General features: G+C 54.2%; 6 protein-coding genes across 6 annotated transcripts; 3 read left to right on the top strand and 3 right to left on the bottom strand.

Annotated features, from left to right (window-relative positions):
• Window positions 1-373: 373 nt before the first annotated feature.
• MYCGRDRAFT_41022 (uncharacterized protein) lies at window positions 374-1,216 on the top strand (the record flags this gene model as incomplete). Its single annotated transcript, XM_003853452.1, has 1 exon — window positions 374-1,216. One exon carries the CDS (start codon window positions 374-376, stop codon window positions 1,214-1,216), a length of 843 nt encoding a protein of 280 aa, XP_003853500.1.
• Window positions 1,217-1,535: 319 nt separating this feature from the next.
• On the top strand, window positions 1,536-3,842 carry MYCGRDRAFT_92420 (uncharacterized protein; the record flags this gene model as incomplete). The annotated part of the gene is made up of 1 exon (XM_003853453.1): window positions 1,536-3,842. One exon carries the CDS (start codon window positions 1,536-1,538, stop codon window positions 3,840-3,842), a length of 2,307 nt encoding a protein of 768 aa, XP_003853501.1.
• A 255-nt stretch (window positions 3,843-4,097) lies between these two features.
• On the bottom strand, window positions 4,098-4,757 carry MYCGRDRAFT_70873 (uncharacterized protein; the record flags this gene model as incomplete). Its single annotated transcript, XM_003852864.1, has 3 exons — window positions 4,098-4,391; window positions 4,450-4,524; window positions 4,591-4,757. 3 exons carry the CDS (start codon window positions 4,710-4,712, stop codon window positions 4,223-4,225), a joined length of 366 nt encoding a protein of 121 aa, XP_003852912.1.
• A 451-nt stretch (window positions 4,758-5,208) lies between these two features.
• MYCGRDRAFT_85608 (uncharacterized protein) lies at window positions 5,209-7,229 on the bottom strand (the record flags this gene model as incomplete). Its single annotated transcript, XM_003852863.1, has 3 exons — window positions 5,209-6,196; window positions 6,278-6,433; window positions 6,496-7,229. 3 exons carry the CDS (start codon window positions 7,227-7,229, stop codon window positions 5,209-5,211), a joined length of 1,878 nt encoding a protein of 625 aa, XP_003852911.1.
• Window positions 7,230-7,690: 461 nt separating this feature from the next.
• On the bottom strand, window positions 7,691-8,922 carry MYCGRDRAFT_70871 (uncharacterized protein; the record flags this gene model as incomplete). The annotated part of the gene is made up of 4 exons (XM_003852862.1): window positions 7,691-8,259; window positions 8,316-8,507; window positions 8,570-8,786; window positions 8,851-8,922. The coding sequence occupies 4 exons, from the start codon at window positions 8,893-8,895 to the stop codon at window positions 7,691-7,693; spliced, it is 1,023 nt and encodes a 340-aa protein (XP_003852910.1).
• Window positions 8,923-10,374: 1,452 nt separating this feature from the next.
• On the top strand, window positions 10,375-11,765 carry MYCGRDRAFT_40691 (uncharacterized protein; the record flags this gene model as incomplete). The annotated part of the gene is made up of 2 exons (XM_003853454.1): window positions 10,375-11,522; window positions 11,582-11,765. The coding sequence occupies 2 exons, from the start codon at window positions 10,375-10,377 to the stop codon at window positions 11,763-11,765; spliced, it is 1,332 nt and encodes a 443-aa protein (XP_003853502.1).
• Window positions 11,766-11,995: the final 230 nt, after the last annotated feature.

The raw sequence follows: 11,995 nt of genomic DNA, 5'->3' as shown, positions 1-11,995 counted from the left end.
GATCTCAGGCACGGCATAGCAACCACGCTAAGCAAAGCCAGGATATGCAGCGAGACTTCTACGTCGGCACATGGAAGACAGTGCTCGCGGACCTACTTCCGGCCGGCTTCTGAAGACGATCAACCTCGTGTGCAGAGAGACTCTTGAGAATATGACATGGCTACCCACTCAACTGCTTCCAGTCTACACCGATAGATGATACGAATGTGTACCAAACATGTTGGCTCGGTAGGTTGCACGTATTCACTTGACTCTTCTCATCACATGCTAGTGCCAAGCTCTGCGTGAGCAGCTTCACCTCGTCAATGCAGTGACAGCCACTCTCAAGTCTCTCGTCTCTCACGCCTGGCACACTCTGCCATCTAAAGTCACGATGTATGCCCACCAACCGAGCGGCGACTTCATTCTCTCTCCTCCCGCCTCATCCATAGCCTCCACGACCACCTCCGCGACGCTCCCCCACCCACGGGACTCGCCTCTTCGACCCGGCGGCACAAAAGAAGGCACCTTCATCCGCTACGTTGACCAAAAACTCCTACACATTCAACGCCGGTTCGCCAAACGTACGACACCCTCCACCGCCTTCCTGTCCGACATTGACCGCGAGAAAGCCGACGCTTGGGGCGACGTACGAGGCTACGCAACCATGAAAGAGGCATGTCGCGACTTTGATGAGCTCATTGGCGTGGTGTGGGTGAGCGGTACGATGTCGTTGCAGGTCCCATATTTGATCAGCATAGCGTTGTTGGTCGGGAATGTGGTGCAGGCTATGCCGCCTACGCCGAGGAGTCTGTTTCGTACGTTGGGGAAGCTCGACCATGCATTTGCGAGTCTATTGCAGGGAAGGGATGTTGAGACAGGGGAAAGGTTGCCTGGGTTTGAGGGAATTAGAGGCGTCAGTGGGACGGAGAAGGTCAGGATAAGGAGTCTAGTAGAGAGGACGAGGGTCAATATTGTTGAGGCGTTCAAGAAGGGCGAGTTCGAGGTGGAGGACAAGGAGGATATGGATGCGGACAGAATGGACACGGATACGGACGGGGAGCTGGTCCTCGAGGGAGGAGAAGACGATGTGGATGAGGAGGAAGACGACAGCTTCGACATGCAGATTGCGAGGGTCTATGATAAGACGGTGGTAGAGCTGGGTGACAGTCTGGAGCAGCCAAACATCGGGATCATTACAGAGAGTAGGGCATGGGGTGGTGGGTCGGGGAGTTGATACGTTGGTACAGTCGCAAGCTGTTTCTCCGGAGAGCTCTAGTGAATCTAGCCTCTGGCAGACATCGCGTTGTGCTGCTTCGGGCTGTCCAGACATTGCCATGGTGTCTCGCTTCATTGAGACACCACGTCAAGCGCAGTCAACGCCAAGACATATCGAAGTCGTTCCTGCTGCTTCGGGAAAGACGCTCTTCCCGTTGAGTGGGGTCAAAAGTGCGCCTCCCTTCGCGTCATGAATTCGTCCCGACAAATTCAATCACACAATAAGCAAAAGATGCGCATCTTCCGATGAAAACTCCGGCCGATGACAACGAAGCACAATGCCGACCTACAGCGCATGCGGTGTCACAGCGACACTTTCCCTAGCCGACCTCGAAACCTCTGTCACCAAGACAGTCGACACAAGACCCGGCGCACTCAACAGAGAGGGGAAGCGCATCGAGCAGGTGTTCGCTGCTGGCAAGCCGTTGCGCGAGCGTCCGATCGGCAGCGATGGTAGCGAGACAGGTGTGATGCAGTTCATTGGAGAAGATGAAAATCTGCCGTGCTTCGTGGTCGAGGCGAGCGAGCACAGTCGACCGAGGGTGACAAGAGACGAGACCAGGGAGTCGTCTGGTCTACCAGCATTCGCGCCACCAAATCTGCGCAAGGAAGGATCCTCGATGAATATGACAGACTCTCCACTGACTTCTCTGGCTGCTACGCCTTCGACTGAAGCAAGGTCCACCATGCTAGCACCATCTCGCCGCGGTACGCCTTCGAAGGTCGCCCCATCACTCGCTGCGCACGGCACCGGCCGAGAGTCGTCCGAGTCCTTTGCAAGTAATCGAATCGAAGGTCTCCCACTTCACCAGCTCTCTACGCCTCAGGCGCTTGTCCTCGAAGTGCAAACATGCAGGAAATCGTTTCCACAGAAAATCAACAGGAAGCGTGGTGATATGCGCTTTCCGGACATGAAGATCGAGCTGTTCCTTAACGGCCAGCTGGCCGACTCACACTTCATCAACTATCAACGTTCAGGGACCGATCACAAGCACAAGTTTTCTGGCACGAGGATACACAAACAAATTGCCAAGCCGTGGATCTATCAAGCGCTCGGTCAGGGCGAAAGCAGTGATCTTACAGCAGCGCAGCGGTGGGCCGGCATCAGCGCGCTCCTGGTGGACCACGTGAAGACCAGGGGCGTCGACAAGCGGGACCAGCTTTCGCCCACCGCGCAATACCTCTCTTCGTTGTCGAGTCTCGCTCTGCCCGATCGATTGAAGGACTGCGCCAATCTGGGCGTTCTCGATGTCATCATCACGACTGGCAAAGGCTCTAAACAAGGGCCTATACACGGCTATCTGACAAGCCCTCGTGCAATGCTCTCCACAAAGTATGGTGCTGGGACACTTGAAGACATCAATGAGCCGGAGGATGATCCGTTTGTGGACACACAGCTGCCAGATCACTCCACCACTGCCACGACGGTTTCGAGCTCTGAAAACATGTCCGCACCAGTCTCCTTCAATGCTTTACCAACAGCCAGTCAAGTCGCCGACACGTCTGAGTTGTCGAGCGAGCATCTCGCCCAAATCCCGCCATCCACTTCGCCTGCCATACCATTGGCACGGCGAACCCGCAGTGCCGTCGTTGAAGATAACACTGTACCACCTGTTCAGGAGCCCGTCGACGAATCACTCCAAGTCGCAGATGCACAGCCCAAGTCGAAGATCCAGATATTCGCCGACAAGCTCGGCATTCCGCCAGACAAGATGTCCCTGGCGAGGCAGTGGCACAGCAAGCGTGGAAAACCATCCATGTGCAAGACCATCACCGAGCGGTTGAATGATATTCGCAAGATGAGCGTGGAGAATCAGGAAGTCGCCATTGCTGAGGTCTTGGAAGCAATCAGCAGCAGTGATGCACCAGCGTCTCCTGTCAAGGCTGAGCCTCCTCGTAAGAGGGCTAGGAAGGACAGCAGGGTCCATCAAGATGAACATGTCTCCATGCAGGACGTTGAGGACGATCCAATCGCTATGGAGGCCCAGCAGCGGATGCACATGTTGATTGATCAAGGTGCGACGCCAGATGGACGTCTTGCAAGTCGAGTCTCTTCCCTCTCAGCGCATCGCCAGCCTACGAAGAAGACTGCTTTGTCTCCGCCCGTGATGGCGCCGCCGCCAGTGTTAGGCAAGCTGGTGCCACAGGACTCTGGGCCGAGCCTTGAGAAGAAGAAGCCAAGCGACTGCGATACTGAAGCACTGGGACGGACTCCGAGCATCTTAGCTACGCCACAGAAAGAGGAGCAAAGCCAATTATCTGAAGGTAACCCAGCTCAGGACGAAGCGACAATGACGCCTCTCGAGCAAGAATCGCTGCTCGGCGAGACTCCACAGCCCACGAGTATCAGCCCTAAGAGAAAGTCAAAGGCTAGAAGCCGCGCGGCCTCTACGCCCGCTCCGAAACCCTCGCCCGACGAAGGCACAGGCGAAGAAGCTCTCGCTGCCTTTCAGCCGCCCGAGCTGTGTCGGGGCAGCGTGCTTACCTATGCTGGACCGGGCATGCAGCGCCAGACCACCAAGTCGAGGCCAGGTATATTCGACGAGGATGAGCTTGTGGTGGGGATGAGGTTTGTTGTGGTTTGAAGCGCGATGAAGGAGGGCAAGGGCGCAAAGCGACGAGCATGCAAGTAGTCTTGCTATGTGTGTACTGTAAAATCCGGAAGGGCGTAAGCCTGATGAGCGGAGCAAAGTGGCGCCATGCCGCCTGGCCCGTTGCTCTGCGTGTGACGCGCTCGAATGTTCAAAACATGGTTGCTGAAACGGTTTCGTGAACGAAGCAAATTCAAGCATGACTGTTCGTTATGCTACGATCGGTCAAAAGCGCCACCTCACAAATCAAGTATGTCTAAGCACCATATCGCTTTTGCTTCAGTGACCTTCCGCTCAACCATTCGTAAAGTGGCCGGTCTCTCAATCCGTGAAAGTCACTCAGCCAATCGACCTTCCCGCCTGTACTTTCCGAGCTAGTAAGTCTGATGCTTCTTCACACTCGCCCACATACTCTCATCCGTCTCAACCTTAACCTCCTCACTCGTGTCGAGTTCGTTCAATCTCCGCAAATCCATCTCGCGGTCCAGCAGCGGGATCACGTATTTGTCAAAGGTTTGCCAGTAGGGGTTTTCGAGGTGGTATCTAATGTCGCTGTCAGCATTTTTCAGCTGAACGTGAGAGTGAGAGGTGAGGAACGTACTTTTGACTGCTCTCGTGAGCGTAGCGCTCGACGATGGTGAAGGCTCGGGGATCTTTGTGGTCTTGCATGACGAACCTGCATCGCGCTTCTTGTTAGCATTCGTGTTGACTTTTAAGGTGATGAAGATGAGGGAAAGTGTACCATCCGAGTGTCTCTTTGTCTTTGGAATAAACCTGACTGGCTTCCTGGAGTTTCGCCGATAGCTTCTTGATGGCTTCGGCGTCGTCTTTGGCGTAGAGGTGCACGACGAGGGTGTAGACCATTTTGGCGGTGGTTGTTGTTGTAGGTGATGAGTGGGCGATTGTTCAGGTTGCAAGGTGATTTGAAGGGTTGAATGTTTTCAGCAAGATGTTGTTGAAGAAGTAGTGGCGTCAGTCTGGATGCTTGCTTGCATGAGGTGGAGTTGCAAGACCGACCGCAGTCGGGCCGTTTCTGGAGCTACTGTGAGTGAGAGTGACATGGAAGGGCTTCACTTCTCGACTTCACTTCAACATTCATATATAAGTTATCATATGAGAGAACACTGCATCAAGCACCCACTCGCGAAGGGCTTTTGACTGATATAGCAGGGCTTATGTTAGGCTCACTTCTCGGGTGGAGATACGAAAGAAGGCCTGTCTGTCGAGCGTACAGCTCCTAGCATGACGGAATGTCAAGCGTACAGGTGCGATTCGACTTCCTTGGTCGGCATGCTTCAATGAGAAGGGCATGTACTCATGCACAGCCTGCAGTGAGAAATTAAATGCCTCCCGCTCGATGCTACTCCTTCGCCACATCCGGTCCAATCGCATACTTGCTCTTACTCCTGATCCACGGCCCATACCTCCAAAACAAGAACGGCACTGGAGACAACACCGCACTGACTGCGCCCAATATCGTCAACACATACGCCGCCCCGATGTTCTCATACCAAGGTACTCCAATCACGGCGAACCCGCCTGAAACCACATATCGAATCACTGTGATCGAGACTAGCGCGGATGCGGCAAATGTTTCGTAGGCGTCTATGGGGTACTGGTAGATTGTGATGAAGATCGTGAGGATCCCGTAGCCGCAAAGGACGGATGCTGCGAGAGGAGACCAGATGGGAATGTCTGGGCGAGCGGTCCAGCCCATCCAGAAGAGACTTATTGGCAGTGCGAAGGATCCACCGAGCATTGAGTACCACAAACGAAATTCGGGAGGCAGACGCTCGCCGCCTTCAGCGCGGATTTTGGGCAGATCTCGCTTGGCCCACTTGTAGATCAAGGGAACCAGAGCCGAGGCAGAGAACAGTCCAATGATGATGCCGACGAAGCATAATCCGCCGATCCCATGCGAGAGGTTATAGTTGTCGTCGAAGATGTAAGTATAGCCGTTGAGGAAGGTAAAGAAGATGATGTAGATCACCGTCAAGTACAGCGCGAACAGAATGATGATCGGCTCCCGTGCCGTGGGCAAGAATGGGCGGTACAGCGCCCTCTTCAGCCGCACAGCCAGCGACTCCTGGCGGATCTCGACGGCGGCACAGTAGCGTTCGTCGCCGGTAATGGTGCGTAGGTGTTCGGCTTTCCATTTCAGAAGCGTTTGAGGGTAGGTTTCGGGGAGAAGAAGAAGACGAGGGTGAAGATGACTCCGGAGAACATGAGTGTTGTCCATTCGACGAATCTCCATGAGACAGCGGAGGATTCGGCGATGAAACCCCCGATAATCGGTCCCAAAAGCGGCCCGGAGAAGGCGGCGTTGGCGAAGACGGGAAAGGCGAAGACTCGTTCGATGGGAGACCAGAGGTCACTAGACATCGAATGTTGTTAGCACGGTCTGTGACGGTCGACGAGAGCAACCCTACCTCACACTACCTCCAGCACAAGTCAAAGGCGTCGAGCCGAACATTCCCGCCAGGAATCGAAATGCCAATTGTGCACCGATGTTCGGCGCAAGAGCGGACGCCATGACGAAGATCATGAACGGTACCATCGTTCCGATGTAAACCGGATTTCGACCACTACCCACTTGGTCAGTCCAATTATCCTTCCATACACATCTTTAGCAAGGGCAAGAACCCACACCGTCTCCGACACGGGTCCAGCGAACAACGCTCCTAGCCCAAACCCACACAAATACAATCCCGTCGCCGCACTCTCGAAGACGTTGCTCACGCCAAATTCTGCACTCGCCTGCGGCAATGCCGAACTCGTAATCGAACTCGCAAACCCGACAACCGCGCCAATGCCCGCTATGATCGCCGTGTACATGATTCGCCTTGACGTTGGCCAGTTATGCGGATCGTTCGGGTCATCAGGCCCTTCGTAGCCGACCACGAACACGTTTCCTTCCCCTCCGTCCCGTGTGGAAAGTTTGCGTACTTCGATGCCAGAGAGGACTTGGCCGAGTGCGGTGCCTCCTGATTGCTGAGTGGTCGTGCGGGAGAGTGTTCGGCCGGCTTGTGTGAGTTCAAAGTCATCGTCTTCGTCATCTTCCTCTTCCTCGTCGGCATGCTCGGGTTCCTCTCTTGGTTCTTGCCGTGGCTGTGAGGCGGACTCGTCGTGTGTATCCTTCTCATTGACATTGGCTGTGTCTGGATTCGGCTTGTATCTCGATGGGGTCAATCCGGTGTCCCGCTCTGTGTGTCCCTTCCGCTCAACATCTTCATCCAGGTCCTGTTTGCTTTCACTCGAAGAAGCCGGGGAATGACTTTCTTGTGTCCCAGATCTCCCCAAGGCCGACTCTTTACCACGATCCCGCTCCAGCTGTGCCTCGACCGCGGATCGAAATCTGCGGTATTGGAGGAATGATTGCATCTCGCATAGCTGACTGTGGAAACGACAGAAGAGAGGAACGAGAATGAAGCAGAGAAGAGATCCATCGCGTGGTGGAACAGTAATAGATAGACGCCACGCGTAACTTACCTGCGGTTGAGCAGCTCCGCTCAAAGAGCCACAAAATACACGAAAATGCTCGCGTTGGAGCACTTCTTTGGTCGAGTTGCGAAGTCGGGTGGGACGCTGAAGGAATGTTTTGTCATGACGTCCATCGACATGTAGAGAGGCGTCGGCTAATCGGCTCCATATGTCTCGGGTGTTTGGCGGAGACAGCTCCACGACCACTTTACGCCGTTCCGATGATGGGTGATCCACAGGACATGGAGTGGACCATACAGATGGATGCGAGTAGCTTTGCGGCTGGTAGATCGTGTAAAGCTCTATCGTATTGTACAATGCTGTCGTGTTCATGCGTGGATCATCATGTACAATCAAGTCGTTTAAAACTTGAAAACCTGGTCCTTGCTGTAACCCATTTCCTTCAACGTTCCAGCGAGGTCGCCTTGGTCTGCCGGGCTCTTCTTAGGTCCAGAGATAGCCTTGACCAAACCAGGAGGACCGCAGACAAACACCTTGACGTTCTCCTCATCCGGTTGTGGGATTGTCTTTTGCAACAGCTCCTTCGAGATGAAGCCTTTGCCGCCCTCCCAGTTCTTTGAAGGCTTGTCCAGAACATAGAATGCGCGGAATCGTTCCGGGTATTGCTTCTCAAGGTCGTCGAATTCCTTCTTCAACAGGATGTCCTCTTCTGTTATGTTGCCGAACACAAGCGTAACTTTCGTCTTGTCGTTGGGGTCCTTGAAGATCTGGCGGGCGAGTTGCCACATGGGCGTAATACCGGTGCCTCCTGCGAGGAGGGCGATGTGGTTGTGCTTGTTGGCTTGCCATTGGTATTTCGGGATCGGGCCCTTCATCTCCAGCTTTTGACCGGGCTCCATCGAGTGAAGGTGCTCTGACATCTTGCCTCCCTCGTACTTCTTGACGATCAAATCCATGTAGCCCTTCTCGTCTGCCCATCGGTTAGTCCGCCAGTCCCACGCTCGAACAAGTTCCTATGAGGCTCACCTTCATCGCTGGTTGGGGTGTATGGTCGAATTGTTGGCTTCTCATCGCCCTCGGCCTTGTGCTTGGTAACGAGAGCGCTCGCAATCGTGAGACCACTGACGGCGTCCGGGTTCTCGAACTTGAAGCGGAATTTATTCGTGTTGTGGTTGATCTTCTCGGTCGAGTCCAGTGTCAAGGAGATGAAGCCCTGGTCTGCGATGCATTAGCATCTTTTGTGTCCTTTCTAAAACTTGCTTCTCTTTGATGTGACTGACCTCCTCCAATGAAAACCTTGTCAGGCGGACCTCCCATATGAGGCGGCACATTTTCTCTCTTCGGCTCCGTAAGCTCTTTCGCAACAGCAACCGGGTCTTTCTTCTGTCCTGAGAGTGCGAAGGCGCCAGCACCTAGGGCAGCGACACCGCCAACAGCGTAGAGGATCGGGTTGCCGCCGCCGCTCTTGGGTGCTTCGGATGCGTATCGACGAACGTGCTGTTGCCACAAATCAGCTTCATTCGTGGAGGCATGAGATTCGTCAAGCTTGCTTGTCACTCACGTTTGACAGCTGCTGCGCCGGTCTGAATAGTCTAGAGGAGAACATGATGGACGAGAAGGTGTATGAAGAGAGGAGTATGAGAGGTGAAGCTCACGAGTTCAATGGTCAACAAAAAGCAGCTCGCGGCGGAACATCCTGGCTCTGACGACATCGATCGATCGCGCTAAGAGACAACTTGAACTTCACAGCTCACATCTTTATCGCACATCTACATTCTACCTATAATTCACTCATTGCGATGTTTTCGCCTCTAATGCTGGTCGGGAGGGGTGTCTGATGACATCCTCATGAAAGGAGACCTTCGCCATCCCCGCTGTGTCGACCACTTCTTCCTTGCCCGCCGATGTCTCAGAAATGGGCCGACCACGGCGCATTTTACGCATATCAGAACATGGCTGAATGAGAACGATATATTCTCTGCAAGTGAAGATTCCTCGACCCTACCAGAGAAATGCATGGGATGTGACCAGTCCGACGAAGCTCGAATCGCATCTCGAAAGAAACGTCGGATGCAAGGACTCACGCTGCACAAGGTCCAGGGGCTGATCTAGCCGATCAAAATCGCACCGTCCTCCAGCGTCCTGATCTTTGGAAAACGCAATGACCGCCAGTCATTGTCTCGACTTCGCCATGGCAAAGAACAGCCGCACCTGGCCCAGTGCAGTCCAGCCTGGGCCGTCATCCTCGATCGAAGCATTGCTGGAAAGGTGCATTTACAGGAGCTCAGTCTGCCTCAGCATTTATCCGCGGCTGCTATCTCCTCCCATTTCTTGGCTAGCGGGCATTTCTTAAGCGTCACAAAGCTTCGCCCATGCTTCCATCATCCTGGGGAAGTTTCGACGGTCGCGTTGACTCTTCGGCTTCACCGCGCACGTCGCAGGCATCACAAGCTATTGCCTGCTGAGGCGGAGGGCAAGTAGACGGCATAGAGTTGCGCATGCCTGGGTGGGGGCGACATGTGGTAAGGATCTCTCGACAAGCGAACCTTGTCTTATGAAATGATCGAAGGCCGGCATCATGGCGCAAACCGAGCACATATTCTAGCTTCGGAGCAGTCCGAGCGTATCAGAAGCGCACGTTCAGCCTTTGACAAGAATGCGAGTCCGAAACCCCGGGTCTCGTTCTTCAGTCAATTATACGAGGTATGTGGCTGACCTATCAAAAAATGCCTCTCAATCTCCAATCTGCGACTTGATGTACCTCGCCAAAGTCAAAGTACTGTGACTTGTCCCCGAACTTCGGCATCGGCGGCTGACATGGCTTTGCTGAGTCGCCGGCTCGGCTTTGACCCCGGATTATCGATAGCTCGATATTGCCGCGGCTCTACAACTCGTATTCCCGCGAACTTCACCACATCGCCACGAAAGACACGATGTTCGTATAGCAGACCCTCGGATCCAAAGGACAAGATCGTCAGCACTAAGGTCAAGTCATCTGCTTCAATACTCTCTTTCCTCCTGCCCTCGCCTTCCCACTTCCTCTAACCAATACCCGCCTCTACAACACAACATACACAACTTCAAGATGTCGCAGGACCCGCTCACCCAGATCCCCTTCTCGGACCCTCCCTACCTCCTCGGCCTTCCGTCTCCATTTTACGAAGAGAAGCACCTCAAGTTCCAGAAGGCATGCCGAGCATGGTTCGAGAAGAACTTCCTCCCCAACTGCATGGAGTGGGAGAACGCAGGCACACTGCCAGAGGACCTCTTCGACAAGTTCAACAAGGACAACATGCTGGTACCCAACCTTCCTGCACCACTACCGGTAAAAGAGCTGCACGCGGCTGGAATCAAGCACATCCTCGGCACACCTATCGAAGACTGGGACTACATCCACACTGGCATCTACGTCGACGAGATGAACCGATCCGGGCTCGGCGGGCCAGCTTCAGGTCTGAATGCAGGCTTCTCATACGCAATCCCTCCGATCATCAAGTTTGGTTCGCAGAAGCTGAAAGAGAAGTGGTTGCCAGACTTCTTGACGGGCAAGAAGAGGACATGCATTGCGATCACCGAGCCTAGCGCTGGTAGCGATGTCGCGAATGTGGAGACGACTGCGGTCAAGAGCAAGGATGGGAAGCACTACATCGTCAACGGCACGAAGAAGTGGATCACAAATGGCATCTGGAGTGACTACACCACGATGACGGTGCGAACAGGCGGCAAGGGCGCTGGAGGCTTGAGTCTGCTCATCGTGCCACTCAAGAACACGCCCGGCGTGGAGATGCGACGCTTGACTGTCACAGGTAGCAAGACTGGTGGCACGACATTCATCGACATTGAAGACTTGAAGGTGCCTGTGGAGAATCTGATCGGTGAAGAGGGCAAGGGAATGTTCTATGTCATGACCAACTTCAACCATGAGCGACTCCTGATTGCAATTGGTACCACACGCCAGGCTCGAGTAGCGCTGAGCACGACAATGGCATATGTCATGAAGCGCGAGGCGTTCGGCAAGGCGCTGATCGAGCAGCCGGTGGTTAGGAATCGGTTGGCGAGAGCGCTGGCTGAGCTGGAGACTTTGCAGAGCTGGGTGAACGAATTCCTATGGCAGATGAAGCACTTGCCCAAGGCCGAGGCGGATACCAGACTGGGAGGATTGACGGCATTGGTGAAGGCGAAGGCGGGTATGGTACTGAACGAGTGTGCGCAGTGTGGCGTGTTATTGCATGGGTAAGTCAAGTGGTGGTCAAAGGTGATGGAGGAACGAATGTGCTGACTCCGATTTACAGAGGAAATGGATTCACGGAGACCGGCCAGGGCGAGCTTGTGGCGCACATTTACCGAGACGTCATGGGCGCTCGAATCCCTGGTGGATCGGAGGATGTCATGCTGGATCTTGCAATCCGACAATTGGTCAAGAATTACCAAAGGGCAATTGCAAAATTGGAAAAGGAGGGTGGTGCGAAGCTATGAGTGTGGTATTTGACCTCTCACCAATTTCACGAAATGACACACCATCTATGTGCAACTCACCGACTCTTTCCCCTTCTAGGATGTTGAGCGATGCTCGTTGTCTCAGACACAAGACGCTGATGCCTTATTTGCAGAATATATGCTCAGGCGCCTGCCTTGCGCGACGAAGGCCATGTCTGAAGCACCTCCGCAATCGCAGTACTGTCTGGATTGTCCGTCATGCCCGCCTC

This window comes from Zymoseptoria tritici, chromosome 4 (assembly GCF_000219625.1).
Source record: "Zymoseptoria tritici IPO323 chromosome 4, whole genome shotgun sequence".
Classification (NCBI taxonomy): domain Eukaryota; kingdom Fungi; phylum Ascomycota; class Dothideomycetes; order Mycosphaerellales; family Mycosphaerellaceae; genus Zymoseptoria; species Zymoseptoria tritici.
The sequence above is the reverse complement of the archived record's forward strand: the minus strand, read 5'-3'. Positions and strand labels throughout refer to the sequence as shown.